Genomic DNA, 19,198 nt, shown 5'->3' on the forward strand with positions numbered 1-19,198 from the left:
GCAGCAGCACCGACGAGATTCGCGCTGCTCGCGTCGGGCGCTATCGCAGAGAAGCCTGGTCGGCGGGATTCTTAGCGCTATGCGCGTCAGTCGGCGCTTGATCGCGCAGAACGTGGACCGGCGCCCCGCATGCACTGAGCAGCGAAAAAGCCCGAGAAAGCCAGCGTGTAAACAACGGCCGAGATTTGATCTTGCACCTGCAGAAAGAGACACGTATCAGAATCGGCGCGGGGCTTCGTGACTGACTCGTGGCGCAGTCGGCGCTCGATTGTTTTCGCAGGTATACAAGAGCGCACGCACCTGCCCCGGCGCCCGCGGCGCACCGCACTGCCGATGGGTGCACGCGCTGTGCGCGCAGTGGTTAACATTCCGCCGCACACGCGCTCAGCCAAGCACAGCGTTCGTCGCCAAATGACGTGCAACGATAACAAGCGCGCTCAACAGCGAGGAACGGGCTCGTAAGCTTCTCAGAGCGCACACCGCGCACAACGGGCGTGTTAGTATACGACCACCGCTACGCGCCCACGCGCCTACAAAGTACACAACTTCATCGTTAACATTATATAACAAGCGCACCGTTACACCAAAGCCTCCCCCACGTAGCCGCAGCCACCGTATGCGACAACAAATTTCTCCATCTCGCCCACAGCCAACTCCCTCCCGCCCTCAACTCGGTTACAGCCAACAGACCGTGTGTTACGGGTATGCGAATCGAAATGTCCTGACCAGGCCCATTCCTTAATCTATAAGTTCAGCTGGAATATCATCGACAAACATTTGTTCCTTTCTCCACGACGCTCTCCTTATATTCCCCTAAACGTATCGCCTATTATTTTCTCCTCCGTGACTCGCTGCGCTGTCCTTATTCTATTTTCAAATTATTAAAGGCCATGTCTCCGCACCACACGATGAGCACTGGCGCGACATGCCGGCTATATATATATATATATATATATATATATATATATATATATATATATATATATATATATATATATATATATATATATATATATATATATATATATATATATATATATATATATATTGTCTTTCCGGAGATATCGGTGTTCACAGATTGAGAATGTCTGTCATATAACCAATCCCATTCAGGTTCATTTCTCTCTCATGATTCGAATTTGTCGTCACTGCGTACTGTGCCTATGTACTAGCTGGCTCAATTACACGTCCAGCACCTCCGTGCCTAACGGGAACTCTTGCTCCTCCTCTAGAATGATTAACATCCCTAAAAAAACTACCCAGATGACAAACCCGGAAGGCCAAATATTGAGCTCAGCGGATTTCAAAAGTCGGCTGATAGGAACTTCGTGTTCCGTATCTCAAGAGTGCGTGGCGTCTGACATGGTCTAGTGAAGCCATAACAGATAAAGTCGAACAAACCTAGTCATAAACCGAGTGTAACCAAGTGTCAACCCCTTATTTAGTGTGTTTAATGTGTTTTTTTTTCTTTCAGACACACCACCGATACACAGATCAAGTCAATCAAATGTTAACGAAGCATGTCAATACAACTAGGTAGGCCATCTTTACAGCTGCTTTGTCAGTAACGAGCCCAACCAAATCAGACTCCACAAGAAATGATTAAAAAAAAATGAAGCAGGCGTAAGTGCACGCGATCTCTTGTTTATATACGTACTCCAATACAAGAGAGCGCACTTAACGCTCTGATGTGAAAGCTCCTTGCATAGGCGTCATAACTTTCTGAACTTTGCCACTGGTACACTGTACCATTTCAATGAATCACTCGAATACAAATAAAGGAGCTATGGATTAAAAAAAATTCAAAGGTGGCTGCTAATTAACCGAAAACAAAAAAAAACTGCTGATACAGAGGTTGATTCACTCACAAAACAAAAAAGGAAAAGAAAACTCAGTTTAGGTCATCTCCCGAGGTAAAAAAAAAAACGCCTGCGGCTGAAGCCAATGTCACGCGTACACTTGCGAACGTGGTGCGGTGCGTGGTGTGCATGTGTGGATTAGTGTGGTGCGGTGTGGCGGGCTTAATGGTCCGAAGCAGAACATGGGCTATGATAGACGCCTTGGTGGAGGGCTACGGATGAATTTCGACCACTTAGGGTCGCTTTTAACGTGCACTGACATCTCACAGTACAAGGGCGCATTTGCGATTCGCGTCCACCGAAATGCGGCCGCCGCGGCCGGAATTAAGCACCTCACATCGTATATGCTATGACTGAAGGGACGCATACGACATCTCCGGCGTAATATATCCTGCCGCGGTAGCTTCGCGCTAGTTGCCAATCACAACCTGCTCATCTAGTTTCGCAGCAATCGGCGAAGCGTGCGGTTAGAAACTGTCGCCTAACCTTCATCTTTTGCCCGAAACGTCACCTCACAGGGACACCAGCAAAACTACCCGCGGATGTGTTCCCAACCGCCGTGGCCGTGCTCCATTCTGCGCGGCTTCGGGCATGAACCGCCGAACGTCAATTACTTGCAGGAAATGCTCCATGCAGCAGCTCCTGCCGTTCAAAGCGGCGAGAAACCACAAAGGCGCCCCATGAGACATAAGCACAATATTTGCGTATCTAACGACTTCAGAATTTTGTGCTAAACGGACATGTTGAAATACAATTTGCGTCGAATTACATTCTATATTCTGAATGGCATTCAGACTTGGCATAACTCATGCATGGTGCTGCACAATTTCCAAATGCAGTCGAAAGCTTCAACATCCACTCGCCATACAGCAATAGCACTGCGGTCGTCAAGTTTCGTTTTCAGAACTTGAACCTGTGAAGCATACAGCCCGGGTCTGCAAGGGATACTGTTAGCGATAACAAAAGGCCATTGCAGACATCACCTGGCGTTTCCATTCTTATTTTCTTTTCTTAGTAGATATGCATTATATCTGAGAGTACTGCTGTGAGCTAGACGCCTTTTTCTAATGTCTGTCAAAAGCACTGAATTTTCGTTGTTTCGGGTGTACATGTCGTTGTTTGTCCACTCGTTTTGTGCGTTCGTACCCTCTGCCACTTTAACATTACAAATAAGAAAAAAAGGTGCCGCCGATGAAGACTTTCGGCGGCCTTTGAGGATATGGCTCAGCCGGACTCCGAAACTAAGGAAGAACGGTCGAAGCCGATGAGATCGAAGATCGCCACAAATTACAAATCAGAGAAAAAGGTGCCGCCGATGAAGACTTTCGGCGGCCTTTGAGGATGGCTCAGCCGGACTCCGAAACTAAGGAAGAACGGTCGAAGCCGATGAGATCGAAGATCGCCACAAATTACAAATCAGAGAAAAAGGTGCCGCCGATGAAGACTTTCGGCGGCCTTTGAGGATGGCTCAGCCGGACTCCGAAACTAAGGAAGAACGGTCGAAGCCGATGAGATCGAAGATCGCCACAAATTACAAATCAGAGAAAAAGGTGCCGCCGATGAAGACTTTCGGCGGCCTTTGAGGATATGGCTCAGCCGGACTCCGAAACTAAGGAAGAACGGTCGAAGCCGATGAGATCGAAGAACGCCACAAATTACAAATCAGAGAAAAAGGTGCCGCCGATGAAGACTTTCGGCGGCCTTTGAGGATATGGCTCAGCCGGACTCCGAAACTAAGGAAGAACGGTCGAAGCCGATGAGATCGAAGATCGCCACAAATTACAAATCAGAGAAAAAGGTGCCGCCGATGAAGACTTTCGGCGGCCTTTGAGGATATGGCTCAGCCGGACTCCGAAACTAAGGAAGAACGGTCGAAGCCGATGAGATCGAAGAACGCCACAAATTACAAATCAGAGAAAAAGGTGCCGCCGATGAAGATTTTCGGCGGCCTTTGAGGATATGGCTCAGCCGGACTCCGAAACTAAGGAAGAACGGTCGAAGCCGATGAGATCGAAGAACGCCACAAATTACAAATCAGAGAAAAAGGTGCCGCCGATGAAGATTTTCGGCGGCCTTTGAGGGTATGGCTCAGCCGGACTCCGAAACTAAGGAAGAACGGTCGAAGCCGATGAGATCGAAGAACGCCACAAATTACAAATCAGAGAAAAAGGTGCCGCCGATGAAGACTTTCGGCGGCCTTTGAGGATATGGCTCAGCCGGACTCCGAAACTAAGGAAGAACGGTCGAAGCCGATGAGATCGAAGAACGCCACAAATTACAAATCAGAGAAAAAGGTGCCGCCGATGAAGACTTTCGGCGGCCTTTGAGGATATGGCTCAGCCGGACTCCGAAACTAAGCAAGAACGGTCGAAGCCGATGAGATCGAAGATCGCCACAAATTACAAATCAGAGGAAAAGGTGCAGCCGATGAAGACTTTCGGCGGCTTTTGAGGATGGCTCAGCCGAAGTCCGAAACTAAGGAATAACGGTCGAAGCCGAAACTAAGGAATAACGGTCGAAGCCGATGAGATCGAAGATCGCCACAAATTACAAATCAGAGAAAAAGGTGCCGCCGATGAAGACTTTAAGCGGCCTTTGAGGATATGGCTCAGCCGGAGTCCGAAACTAAGGAAGAACGGTCGAAGCCGATGAGATCGAAGATCGCCACAAATTACAAATCAGAGAAAAAGGTGCCGCCGATGAAGACTTTCGGCGGCTTTTGAGGATGGCTCAGCCGAAGTCCGAAACTAAGGAATAACGGTCGAAGCCGAAACTAAGGAATAACGGTCGAAGCCGATGAGATCGAAGAACGCCACAAATTACAAATCAGAGAAAAAGGTGCCGCTGATGAAGACTTTCGGCGGCCTTTGAGGATATGGCTCAGCCGGACTCCGAAACTAAGGAAGAACGGTCGAAGCCGATGAGATCGAAGATCGCCACAAATTACAAATCAGAGAAAAAGGTGCCGCCGATGAAGACTTTCGGCGGCTTTTGAGGATGGCTCAGCCGAAGTCCGAAACTAAGGAATAACGGTCGAAGCCGAAACTAAGGAACAACGGTCGAAGCCGATGAGATCGAAGAACGCCACAAATTACAAATCAGAGAAAAAGGTGCCGCCGATGAAGATTTTCGGCGGCCTTTGAGGGTATGGCTCAGCCGGACTCCGAAACTAAGGAAGAACGGTCGAAGCCGATGAGATCGAAGAACGCCACAAATTACAAATCAGAGAAAAAGGTGCCGCCGATGAAGACTTTCGGCGGCCTTTGAGGATATGGCTCAGCCGGACTCCGAAACTAAGGAAGAACGGTCGAAGCCGATGAGATCGAAGAACGCCACAAATTACAAATCAGAGAAAAAGGTGCCGCCGATGAAGACTTTCGGCGGCCTTTGAGGATATGGCTCAGCCGGACTCCGAAACTAAGCAAGAACGGTCGAAGCCGATGAGATCGAAGATCGCCACAAATTACAAATCAGAGGAAAAGGTGCAGCCGATGAAGACTTTCGGCGGCTTTTGAGGATGGCTCAGAAGAAGTCCGAAACTAAGGAATAACGGTCGAAGCCGAAACTAAGGAATAACGGTCGAAGCCGATGAGATCGAAGATCGCCACAAATTACAAATCAGAGAAAAAGGTGCCGCCGATGAAGACTTTCGGCGGCCTTTGAGGATATGGCTCAGCCGGAGTCCGAAACTAAGGAAGAACGGTCGAAGCCGATGAGATCGAAGATCGCCACAAATTACAAATCAGAGAAAAAGGTGCCGCCGATGAAGACTTTCGGCGGCTTTTGAGGATGGCTCAGCCGAAGTCCGAAACTAAGGAATAACGGTCGAAGCCGAAACTAAGGAATAACGGTCGAAGCCGATGAGATCGAAGAACGCCACAAATTACAAATCAGAGAAAAAGGTGCCGCTGATGAAGACCTTCGGCGGCCTTTGAGGATATGGCTCAGCCGGACTCCGAAACTAAGGAAGAACGGTCGAAGCCGATGAGGTCGAAGATCGCCACAAATTACAAATCAGAGAAAAAGGTACCGCCGATGAAGACTTTCGGCGGCTTTTGAGGATGGCTCAGCCGGAATCCGAAACTAAGGAAGAACAGTCGAAGCCGATGAGATCAAACATCGCCACAAATTACGAATCATAGAAAAAGGTGCCGCCGATGAAGACTTTCGGCGGCTTTTGAGGATGGCTCAGCCGGAGTCCGAAACTAAGGAAGAACGGTCGAAGCCGATGAGGTCGAAGATCGCCACAAATTACAAATCAGAGAAAAAGGTGCCGCCGATGAAGACTTTCGGCGGCCTTTGAGGATGGCTCAGCCGGACTCCGAAACTAAGCAAGAACGGTCGAAGCCGATGAGATCAAAGATCGCCACAAATTACCAATCAGAGAAAAAGGTGCCGCCGATGAAGACTTTCGGCGGCCCTTGAGGATGGCTCAGCCGGAGCCCGAAACTAAGGAAGAACGGTCGAAGCCGATGAGATCGAAGATCGCCACTGGAGGTGCCATGTTACGCAGATACCTTGGCCTTTTATATAAAAGGTAAAGAAACTAAGCACGTAATGCGAGTGTCAGAGTTTGTTAAATAAAAGCGAACATCAACTTTAAACATTTTGGTTTTCCACAAGATAGCACGAAGACGCGCGGACGACAGCACACTGTACGGGCTCGCGTTTAGAAGGCGTTTGAAAGTCTTGAATGTCTCCAGGGCGCTCCGTCGACTCGAATAACCCGGAAAAACGTCGTGTGCAGGACAACAGCGGCATTTGAGACGACAGACGACATTTGGAACTCCTGAGTACACGCGTACGAGACGCTGATTCTTCCTTTCCCGAAGGCAAAGCTGGGATGACAGCCGTCGAGTAACAGGCTTTAGCTTTGGTGTGGCAGCGAATAGGGGAAATAAACTCCGCGCCAGCTCGCACGTTGGGAAAAGTGCACAGGTAACGGTGTATAGTGGACCATTCGATGTGCAGCAGCTTCGACAAACTCTTAAAGACACCGTTCCGTCCAAGTTGAACGTCGAGGTTTAAAATATTCGCCATTTTCAGGGCAAGCAGTAATAGCCACAATCAAAAGAGAAGCTCTATGTGGCTCCATGCTCATCACCACGCGTTGCACTCGCACGTGCGCGCACACCCCTTCTGGGCGCATGGCGGCTAATCAGCCAGAAATGGTCAAAAAGCTTGCTTCCAAAGTTTTGTGCCTAACGGAGTATAAAGAAAGCGCAGCGCGACAATCTAGAAAAGGCAGCTTCTTTTGGATGAAACCGCAAGGGCGAAGGATGCAGCCCCGCTTTGATCGTCGAAAACAGCCGCAGTTCCTCACCCTTCAGTAATCGTCACTGGGCTCTTGAGGAGCGGGATAACTTTATAACAGCGAAACAATGTGCCGTATTATCTTTCAGCTACATTTATAGTTTTACCGCTGCCAGCTTTACGGCCCACTAGCACTGGCGGATCACCATTATGACAATTCCTCCGTAAGCTTAATTACAGGCCCATTCTTCTGCAGCTAATGTACCGTGCTTAAACCGTTCATATTAGCCCCGCTGGCTGCAGCCACTCGCCCTTCCGGCCATCAACTTCTCCTGAAAGGTACACGTGCGCCCCATCACAATCTGCTCCCTCAAGCCATTTATCGAGCCCTGACGACGACCTAACAAGGTATTCTTTCTTTGGAGGCCACTGCTCCGCTGTGGAACACACTTCAACGCATATCCGTTCGCCGCTCCGTTCTTCGTCCAAAATGCTCTACCGCCGACGTCGCTGGGGCGCAGCTAGCAATACCCCCCCCCCCCCCCCCCCCCCGTCCAAACGACTACGGGGTCGCCCGCACAGGCAGTGGTGCAATGAGCCCACCGCAAGCGTTCCGATCGAAATCGGTGGGTCCCCACCAACGACCCGAGCCAACCCCATGACGCTCGCCGCTCATCACAGACCGGGCAGGGGTCGACCGCCCCAACGCGGTATCGAAAACGTCATCGCATAGCCGGGCAGCCCCGCGAAGCTTCCGGGCATGCATACCATGCGTCGGAGGCTGCAGCTCGAGACAAATGCCCCTCTTCCTATAAGGGGGGGGGGGGGGGGGGGGGGGGGCTCAATTACTCCCAATCGAAACGGACGCGAGGCTTTCCGCGTGGTGCAACCGCATGCACTATGCCGGACGGAGGAGGGGGCGCTCGACCCCGGCGACACGAGGCTGCTGTTGTTACCGAGCGAGTGGAAGCGGCTTCGCGAGCAACAACATAAAGGGACCATCCGGATACACCGCTGCCAACGGCCCGCCAGATGCAAAACTTCAATTGTTCTCCAACTTGGCTCAATGTGGGACAAAAGACCCGCCGTGTATGTACATACATACACGCACGCACAATCGGACGACGCGCGCCGCAGGTGGGAGGAAGTGAGGGAGGGGGTGAAGGGTTGCAAAGCACCAGGTGCTCGAACGGGGGGGAGCTCCGCAGCATGCAGCGTTTAGGTCTCGGCGGTGCGCCGCAGCAGTAATTACGTAATGACCCCCGGTCGCTTACCTCAATCACTTTCACACCATTGTTCGCCGCGGGTTACCCAGCGGGAAACGTGGCTAACAGCACCCCCTCGCGGTGACCCCTCGGTGACGACGCCGCCGCACGCACAGATCGACGGCGGCGTCCCCTGTGCGGCGCAAAGACAATCAGAGCCGCAAACTGCCGACAGGTAATGAAAACGTCTCCGCGGGCTTCCTTGCACAACGCCCCACGCGCGCGACCCGCTCCGGCGGGCAGAGCGCAGCGGTGCCGTAATGCGGCTAATAACCAGTGATTAGGTGACTGCAACGCAGGCATATATTTGCAGTCGGTCTCACAATTAAGTTGCAGAGCTTTGTCAACACGTCGCGAAGGTCGCACGATTATCGTTAGACATTTCGCGCTGTCTTAACGACAAGACGTCTAGCAGCTGAGAAAAAACAAAACTGAAAAGGAACTTTCGCTTCCTGGTGTGATTTAATCAAGATCGAAACAAAAACAAATCAGTGCTCATTAAAAATAAAAAGTCAACAGCGTGAACCAACGCTGACGATTTACACGCACCTCCCAAGTTGGGTAGCCTAACAACGCATCATAAATAAGCGAAATTTCCGTGGAGTCCACAGATAAGTTGGGGGGGGGGGGGGGGGGGGCTACGAATAAAGGACTCACTCATGGCGAACACCTCAACCGCGTCGTGAGAGAAGAGATGAAGGAGGGAGTGAAAGAAGGAGATGAGAAAGAGATGCCGTAGCAGAGGTCTTCGGTTTAATTTAGACCAGCTAGGTTCTTTAACGTGCACCGACATCGCCTGGCACACGGCTGGCGCTTTTTCTCTTCTCCTCCATCGATACGCAAAAACGCCCCAGTGCTCTGTCGTATACTTAGGTCAGCAGCCAAAAGCGGAAAGACATGTCTGAGTGTGGTCGGAGTAAAACTTTGCCCCAGCTGTCCTGATTTACAACAGCGTGCTTCAAGTAGATGCCGACGGCGATGTTTCCTACACCGCTAAGAACTCCCAGACTGCCGGCCATGCACCGGCACGAAAAAGTGACTCAGCTGCACCCCCTTTACTTCGCAACAGTGCCACTTTAAGGCCTGAATTCTCATTGGACAGAACCCAGACCGAGACTACGTACAGCTGGCAGGTGCAAGTGAGTACATTTTCGGCTCAGACAGCATGAGGCACTACAGCAACGACGACGGCATTTACGCCGCAAACGCCTCAAAACACCCGCACAGCCGCCGCTGTGAAGTATGAGCCGCGTCCCTGCTCGTTTCGGCATGTTTCCCCGCTAACCACGTCGATATACGGCAGCGAAAAGCGAGCGGCCCTCATGATGACGTCACACGGCGACGCGGTTTCGCATTTAAACTGCACGTTGCAGGGGCCTGCAGCGAGGCGACGAACTAGAGCTGACCGTCTGTGACGATGAAGCACGACCGCTGCAAGACTCCTATCATTTGCGTTGGGGGACATGTCGGAAACCAGACGCGTTATTGACCCGGAGTTGCGCCTTGGAAACTCAGTGGCAGACCAAGAACACAGCCCATGGCGCTTTACGCTGGAGGGCCCGGAAGCTGCAATGGCACCGCACTTTGAAAGCTGGAAATGATTAGCTCCGGGGTCATCGCTTCGACCACCTAGCTCCGCGTACGTGACGATCGAGCCGCAGGTATAATGGGCTTCAGCTGAAAACTTTGCAGCGTTTCCAGGCACTGAAAGCCTTCCTCCCCATCGGCGCGCCTGTGTGTTTCCTAGCAGACAAACGGAAATAAGTGCCACTTCGAGCAGAACCGACCACGGCGCTGGCTTCTTGAAAGACGCGTTGGAGCCAGCAGAAGAGGCAGCCCGTTTCAATTAGTCACGTGGCTTCGCGAAAGCCCCTAGCGTGATCCAGCGGGCACCACGGTAAACACGACGGTACTTAAAACGGCCCAGAAATGCGCGCTACTATGCCCGTTCCGTCGCCGCTCTTTGTGACTTAATAGCGCCAAACAGCGCCCGTGGTTTGGCCCAACAGTTTCGAACCTAGTTATGCCAGTACAGTGCAGCGAAGCATGAACAATGTACACCATTACACCAAGGATCCCGCGCTGTCTGGGCGGCTTTGCGATTGTTCGATTGCACTCGCAAGAAGAGCTACCCAGCTGTGGTCGCTTGGGCAGGACGGAAACAACGGAACATTATACACGGCGACAGATACATAGCGCCACTACATACGTGTGGCCCGGATCACGCAGTCGCGCGTTGCGTGCGGCTACCGCGGGACGCGGACGGCTGCGCCCAGAGGCGACAGATGGCGCCGCTCGAAAAGCTATGCGTTGCGGCGCTGTTGTCAGAATGCAAGGCTCCAGCGCAGTACCTCGAGACTAGGAGACAATTCCCTTCACGCAAAAGCGTGTGCAAGAGAAAAATTCTCGTCGTACCGTGCCTCTCTCGCACCGCCATATATACTCCAACACGCATGCGCGCACGCACGCATATAACCTCAGCCCGCAAAAGCTAGAGCTGCTGACGAGGAAGCGTTTAGCCGAAGACAGAGAAACAAAGCACGCCCACAAAACGAGGAAGTCCAAAGGAACGTCCTGTAGTCAAATTACGCCAGCCAAATGACACGGCAAAGAGATAAGATGGAAACGCCCGCTGCTTTTCCCGGCAGAGAGACGCTTTTCCCAGCCACTGCGACGTAGCCGCACTCTGCCAGGGGTACGCCGAAACTCGCTCGCAGTTTCCCCGCAAGAAGACACCGCCGCTGCGTTATCGTGACCCTGGGAGACGGCGGACGTTTGGGCGTCCCGAGAGCTGCGCCTTGTGAGCCGACGGTGAACTTCACGCGTGAAAACCAAGCGCGCAGCGTATAGGCAAACAGACGGAGCAGCAGCAACCGGAGCCGTCTCGGTCGAGAGAAGGGACTCAGCCACGTGTGCGCCAAGCGTCGATGGCGCGCGCGCGTGCCGCATGTGATGTTTGCACGCAAGACGCCTAGCCAGATCGGCACGCAGCGCACGTCATGCATATGCCACAGTTCTACACTCTCATTACTGTCACAGATTACGCAACCTCCTCGCTTAGTAACCTCTGCACAAGCTTTCTTTCCGGTTAAATAACTTTGACTTAGAAATTAACACCAAATGAGAGCGTCTGGATCCTCAGCACCCAAGAGCGATACCGAGGGAGCTTTCCCTGTACACTGTTTCTGTAGGTACTATAAAATGATTTGATCGAATTAAAACACATAACATACGGACGTAATGCGTAACTCCGAGAAAGCGCGTGCGAATGTGCCAGAAAATGCACTGCAGCGACCCAATTGAGTCCTGAACAACAGGGGTAAGGCAATGCAGAACAGAAGGGGTTTCAAACGCCCGCTCTTATTCACCGCACGTTTACAAGGAGTACATATGAGAGCGTTAGAAAACAGAGTCCTTGGCAGGTGGCCTTGGCGGTCGTCAGCCCTGAAGGCCTGCCATGCACTGCTTCGCTCCCTGAGGGCGTCGCGCTTGAGCGAGAGATTGTGGCAGTGTGCACCTCCCGCATCTCCTCTCTCCGCCTTTTATTCCCTTCTTTTGCGTTCGATCCCCATGCAGGGTAGCCAACCGGTACATTGAGAAGAACTGGGCGCACGTCTTAATGGACAAAGAATGACGTAGTACGTTTACAACATTCGATTCAGAGCGAAGTCACGGGCTTTTTCTATTTGTAAACTGATTTTGCTGATTTCACGTGCATGAATGACCGAACTGAGGCGCACGCATGACGACCGATTCAATTTTGTCTTTTTTTTTAGCGGACGCGCAAAAAGACTATTTTGCTCGGATCAGAACCTCCGGGTTAGTGCTACGCATGAGATGACAATGAGCGGGCTGTGCCGCGGGACGAAGCGCTCGCGCTAGGCACATACATGCAAGAGACGGTTTTTCTATAGGCTCTGAACGTCCGGATTAGAGCTTTCGCTGTAATATTTCAGATTCCCGAATCCCGAATGGCTGATGGCATTGCCCTGTTAAGTAGCTCAGGGGTGGAAAATTGGAGCGCATTGACTGAAAACATGATAAGGCAAAGTACGACGAGAGGCGCGTGCAAAGTATGCTATGAAGAAGACTCGAGGAATTGATGAACAGCCTGACAAAAAATCACTGTCATCAGGAGTGCTATAAGCAGTGAGGGAGCACGTCGAAGCCAAAGAGTGACCGCTGATCCGAGCAAGCGAAAGGAACAGCCAGGAGAACAAGAATGAGTTGGAATGCACTTAGCAGGCGTCCTTCAGCTTACCTACAGACCTCAAAAGAAGGGTACTTCGCACCAGGATCCGAAAGTTAGAAGTTAACGAAGAAGCTTAATGTCAAGTTAGAGACAGTGCAGCGAGCTATAAGGAATGGAGATGACACGGCTAACGTTAAAGAAGGCTGCAAGAGAGCGGTGCGCTCTAGCAGAGTGCAAACACGAGTTAACGACATTCTTGCCGATACCAAATGGAGGAAATGGGGAACGGCACGTAGTCCTGAAAACAAATAACCGATGGCATTTTCAGGGTAACAGAGCGGATATGGCACGGAATCAGGTGTAGATATGAGGCTAGGAAATCCGCTGGGGCACTGTTACCGCGGCTGGCGCAGGCACAGGGCTGGGTAGGAAGTTAATGGGAGAAGGCGTCTGTCCTCCAGCGGACGCGAATAGATTAATGATGCTGTTAGCTCACGTGGAATGAGCCGAAACAAAAAATAAATAAACTGTAACACTCAAGTTTTTTTTTTTTTAATGCCGCCAAAAAGCCAACAGACCGAACATGCAGGCTTATGGCACTCTTCCTGAAGCATCAGGTAGTGTGCGTTGTATAGAACTTCGCAACTTGCTTTCAGAGGGCACAAGAGAACTCATCAGAGTGGAACCTCCAAAGCCAGTCGGTTACAGGTAAATATAGCACACAAAAAAGCGCGTTTTCGAGTACCCCGTTGGGCATTACGGAAGCACAAATACCTTTCAAAAAAAAAAAAAAACGAGAAGAGGTAGTACGTTCATTCATTCGTAAGCTGATTCTTAGCTCGTTCCATTGCCCGCGGTAAGCGCCTCTGCAAGTCGCCCACAGACCGTTTCCTCGAATTTGGGCGCGGTCGCCGGGTCAAGAGCACAGGCCCACGAGGTGCCCTCGATTCGCAGTGCAAAACCGGCAGAGGGCGCGCGCGCGCCCAGTACACGACAGGGCCACTTTACCAGACTCAGCAGCGACTTGGCCGCCGCATCCGGCCTGAGCGATGGGACCACGGTGTCGGCACTGCTGGTCCCGTAGCCGGCATCCTGCGCACGAGGGAAGACCCAGTGACAGCAATCAGTTTCGAAGCGTCGCAGAAGCAAATCAAGAGCGCCGCGGCCGTTGCACACTGTGCACAATACAACGAAGAAAGAAATGCCTACGCTACCCCCCCCCCCCCTTCCCACAACCCGCGGTAGAAACGTCAGAATGGCGAAGCGCAAATCAGATAGAAGTGTAGGGCTCGTTTGTAAAACGAGGTGCGAGAGTGAGCCCAGTCTGGAAGCGAAATCAATTTACGCAAGACCTTTTTTTTTAATGAAAAGTAAAGTAAATGCAACGTTCTGTAACGAACGCACGTTTGCTCGCATTTCGCTCAAATAGACTCTGAACAAAAATTACGTATTCGAAAAACTTTGAAGCTCGAGGCACTTACTGTATACAACAGCAAAACACTGCGATTTTCATTTCATCTCGAGGCGTACTGTAGCCTGTAAAATTTACCATTTTCTCCCACACGCTCAAACCATCAAGGTCTAAAAATAAGTATTTAATGCTTTTCACTCGTCTGTTAGTAATTAGAATAAAAGAAAACAGAAAACATGAAGGATAAATAAATAAGGTTCCTACCATTAAAAAAAAAAAAGGTCAGATGCAGTGTCTACGAGAGTATGAACGGGCATCACGCTCTTGATTCTTGACATCATGTAAGGAGGCCATAAAACTATACGAGGATATCCACGTTAACCGTAGAGTATAGGCAAGCTTTGAGGAAACAAAACTGTGCACTGTACGTGAGCGAAATGAGTAGTTGTGTGACGGCCAGCTTCCAAAAGTCGTAGTGTTCTTGCATCCGCAGGCTAAATACATATATCGCAAACATTCCAGCTGTACATAACCACGAAGGTATACGTGCGTGAAAATCAGTTTGCGAAATTATTCTTTTGAGCAGTTATTCTGAGCTGTCAAAAAGAAAGACGCCGCAAATTCGAACTCTTTTTTGAGGCGCGAGCACTTAGTCCGCACATTCAGCGCCCGTAGCTGTGAGCTGTTCACTGATGCCGAAAGCGCGAGCGCCCCCTTCTCCAGGCGTTGATCTTACCCACATGGCGCAGGGAGATGCTGTGTCACCTAACGACGTCTTTTCAACAAGTGAGCTTTCAGACTTTTCTGCCAAAGCATCATAACAATTGAAAGCTGGCTTCAAACAAATATAGCTGCTAAATCGTGAGTGGTCATAGGGTACGAATAATCAGACGACAAAACACGCTCCGTATATTACGATTAGCTATATGCTAACACCATGATTTACTTTCATAAAGTTTGACTGACGCTGCACGCGACGCACTGCCGTCGTCTTCGATTTCGATGGAGCGAAACAAATCCACTCATGGCGACGAATGCTATTTTAATTACTTTCTATTCCTTTGTAGTAGGTACAGTTGTAAGTGCTAGTGCTGTCTGTTACTGGTTAAAATTCGCATCTCTCCCCCCCTTTTTTTTTGATGACGACACACGGCTTCGACCAATCACGAGTTTTGTAACGCCGCCAATTTTTGGGGACGCCAGCCTCTCGTGTCGATGAGCCATTTAATGCATTCACTTCACTCAGCACCACACTGAGCAAAGCAATGCAGGTAGCGCGGGAGCGCGCGTACCCAGCTTGGGCACGCAGCAGACCCAAGTAAATCAGGAGCTAACTGTGCGCGAGAGAAAATGCCCTTTCGTTAAAAGGAAAGACGCCTTGAGCCGGGCGAAGGCGGCCGCACAATCCCGCCGGTTACTAATCTACTGCGTGACTGGATCAGACCTGCAGTCGACTGGCTGCGTAGGCATTGCTCCGCTAATTACACGAGCAGGACAAGGCACTCTGGGCGTGTTCAGCGGAAAGTGGGTGTTGGACACGCAGCATAAAGGTCGCCGACAGGAGGCAATTAGTGTTGGGCAGCAATACTGTTTCTCCGCGGAAGCATGTGGCGCAAATACAATTTTGCAACTCTGTGCTCATAGCTCTTCGACTCGTCACGCATTCAGAATTGAAGATCTCTCTGTGAATGAGTGCGCGCTACAGAAAGAAATTCCAAGCTCCTTCGTATGAGGTTCTGGCTTCCGCAGGATAATATTCAGCGAAGCTCCTTCAACACGGGAGATCAGCATTCAACACGGTTCCCATTTTCCGGTAAGATTCCAGATGTCTTCTCGTGATCACAAGCAAGTATTATGAAGACATGCAGAAAGGTGTGTTGTGATTATAAAATACGGCAGGTATACCAAGAGAAAAGCAAGTATACAGTCCAACAAAGTAAAGAACCCACCCCACTGTTCCACAACGGGAGAGAATATTAGCATTCAAGTAGGTAGACACGCTAAGTATACTTCCTTGCCGGCAAAATAGAAATCGTTATGCGTCGCTATACCTGACAAGCGGTGCAAGCTAATTAAGGTCAAACAACACAGCAGAATGACGGCCCACGGTTATCGGAGAAGACGCGAGCGCCACAAGGGAGAGAGAGAGAGATAAATGGCTCTCCTCTTACGGCTGCAGACTCAGCACTAAGCAACTCGTTCGCAAAGAAGTAACGCGGGCACCTCGGGAGCGATAGGTTTATGCTCCTCTGGGGCGCGCCGGGAAAGCCATCCTCGAAGTGCACTGACACCTCGCATTTTCTCGTGACACTAACCACAGATCCAAGACGCTGACGGCGAGCGGGCAAATTAATGCCAGATCCGGCAACCGGGCCGCGTGCACGTATCCCCGAGCAGAGCGCGTGTGCTACGCAACGTTGCCCGAGCGCGACACACGTGCGCACAAAGCTGGCGCACGTACCGCGGACGACGACAAAAGAGAAAGGCAGAGCCGCGCGAAGAGAATGGTCCCGCATTTCAGCCGCCCGGCCCGCAGGCGCGGACCGCGGCAGATGCGTCGCGCATCACGCGCGTGCAGGCAGCCAGTCGACAAAACATGTAGGTCAGCGCATCGGAGTGGAATCGGGCACCTATAGATAACCCCTGAGCGGTCAACCGCTGCCTGCCCCAGTGGCACGAAGAAGAAGAAGCGGATTACCCGGCCAAGGAGGCACGCTCCGGAGAACTTCGTGCAAGGGTAAATTTAATTGCGACGCCACCCGTCAACCCACTCCATTCCCTTCTCCCTGCGCGGTCCGTGTCGTCCTTATAAATAGAACGGCGGAAGAGCGAAGAAGACAGCGCCAAGCTCGACGCGCGCGTCTAGAATCGCATCCGCGCGAGCAGCGGCCGGGAGGGCGCCCTAAATGCCTAAACAGGTGCGCGGCTGCTCGGCGCACTCGCGAGGGCGAAATCGGACGCAGCACGGGGGTGAACAAAAGGGGAAAAGCACCGGTATTGTTCTTTAGCATGCGCGAGGCCAAAGCGGGGTGATTACCGTAATACGCGGGAGACGGTCACACGGGGCGAGGCGAGTGGGGGCAGTATGAACACACGCCGCCTACGTACAAACTCGTTGCTCGTGCGCGCAACGAGCCCGGTAGTGCACATACGATAGCGACGGTAGCGGGGCCACGCGCGTCTGTGGCGTGCATCATGATCCTGCTGTATGTATGCCCCGCTGCCGGACTCCTCTGCATGCGGCTAGATGTGCGGAGAGCGTCGCGAGTGCGGGGCACCGACCAAAGAGGCCATGGTGAGGTACTACAGGGTGCCCCGTTTCTGGCAATATAAAAACAAGAAGGGATGAAACGTCAGCGTGCGTGGCGGAAGTGCTGCTCGGAACAAATATGCCCCGATGACCGCATAGTTCCTGCTGGTTAGCTTCCTGGAGTCTTGACGTTAAGCAGCAAAGAATCCGCCAGACACGCGTGAGCTTGCAGTTTCGGCTGCCTCAGCTCCGCGCCGACTTCGCAGAGAAAGCGGCGAGGCGCGATACGGTTGTCGAAACCGACCTGCACGTGGGACAATGCGCGAAATCGATACTCCACACCCTCCAACCGCGTCAGGTCGACAGGAAGCCGCTAAAATCCCCCCGATTTTGGTAGTTTTCAAAAACCGGCTTTTGGGGGCCACTTTTGTGGGCAGGGAGCGAAGTGTAGAACGCTTCCCAAGAAACACCACTTGGAGCTCGAACGACTAGCGCCACACCTTAGGTATATATATGGAATGTATATAGATATGAAGAATTGCATTTACAGAGGGCGGCCTAAAACCACCGAAACGCGGAAAGTACCGTCATCAGCGCGATGAAAATCTAGCACCTCGCTCCAGACGAGGCTACGGAGCCAACTGCGGGGGGCCCCAACGACGCTGCAGCTCGGCCGCCGAGCCAATGACCGGAGCCCTGGGTTTCGCGCGGCTGGACGGCTCGCAGTGGGGCCCGCATTTAAGCCGAAATGAGGGCGGAGTGAAATGCGTAAAAACGACCGCGCGCTCGTAATTCTGCTCCTCCGAAGGAAAGTATGACCGGCCGGCGTCCGCGAAGCTGATTATGCACAAGCGCGAACCACCGAAAGCCGCTCCACACAAAAAAAAGAACGAATAAAAACGGCAGCCGATTAGCGCGATCCAAACCGCGTGCGCGGGGAAACTTATTGCTCCACATCGCCCATGCGCTTCGGCAGCCTTCCATCGCCGAATCTCCCGTCACGGTTGGCTGCTCCGGTGCGCTAATCTCGAGGGGATCTCGTGGCGCCGACAGGGAGGGAGAGCCAAACGAGGAAAATTACTCCAATCGAAGAAAAGCAATTTTATTTTCCTCGCGCGCACGATGGGACACAAATCATCACTCTCTGCTTAACGCGCCCAAAGACGCGCCGACGAGGAAAGCCTCCACGCGAGGTGCTAAGGCTGCCCGGCAGTCGTGTTCGACAGATGTAGTCGACGCGCATTCGTCGGCCTGACAGGGCGCTACTCGGAGGTAAATGTATAGGCAGGCGTGCGCAGGGATGGAGAAAAAATAATTAGGCTCGTACGCGCACCGCGAGCGGGCGGAATCCGCACATTAAATGTAGGGCAGCCTGCTATTTCTTCCGCGGGCCGCTGCGGCGGCGCTCGACTACGGCACGCGGAGGGTTGCCGCCAGTGGGAACGACGGACGCGCGCACAAAGCCATAGCAAGCTGTCGGCGCGTTTTCCCGTTTCCCTACGGGGCGAGGAGAAGCTGTGACGCTGTTCACGGACGGCGGCGTCTGGCTTTAGCGCGATGTCCGGGGCGGCCTTATACGCAGGCGCCTGGCATAAATTTCGCTTACCTGTTCCTTCGGGGCGGGCCAAGCTGACAGCGAAACTTTCGCTGCGCTGTGCCATCGCCCTGCAAGCCTGCTATGAACTTGGCAGCAAATATCTATAGCAGCGGTGATGTCTCTATATTTTTACTTTTGTATTCATTATTATTATTATTATTATTATTATTATTATTATTATTACACCACCGTAACTGTTAGCGTTATGTGGCCACAAAGAGAAAAATCGCGGCTTCGCATGAAAACGTCGGAGCGACCGAACGGTTCAACCATATTACTCTGGCGCAGTCTGCGTGGTGGCCACGGGTCTTGACTGAAAGCCTCAAAACGTCGTCTACTCAGTTCAGCTCTTTCTCTCTGCGACCCATTTG

At 51.9% G+C, this 19,198-nt stretch overlaps 1 protein-coding gene across 1 annotated transcript in view; it reads right to left on the bottom strand.

Annotated features, from left to right (window-relative positions):
* LOC144115179 (uncharacterized) overlaps positions 1-19,198 on the bottom strand; it is a 180,882-nt gene that overhangs the window by 83,358 nt on the left and 78,326 nt on the right. The window contains exon 2 of the mRNA XM_077649422.1: positions 13,578-13,661. Coding sequence (XP_077505548.1) covers positions 13,578-13,661 — 84 coding nt within the window. The remainder of the gene's footprint in view (positions 1-13,577; positions 13,662-19,198) is intronic.

This window comes from Amblyomma americanum, chromosome 1 (genome assembly GCF_052857255.1).
Source record: "Amblyomma americanum isolate KBUSLIRL-KWMA chromosome 1, ASM5285725v1, whole genome shotgun sequence".
In the NCBI taxonomy this organism is placed as follows: domain Eukaryota; kingdom Metazoa; phylum Arthropoda; class Arachnida; order Ixodida; family Ixodidae; genus Amblyomma; species Amblyomma americanum.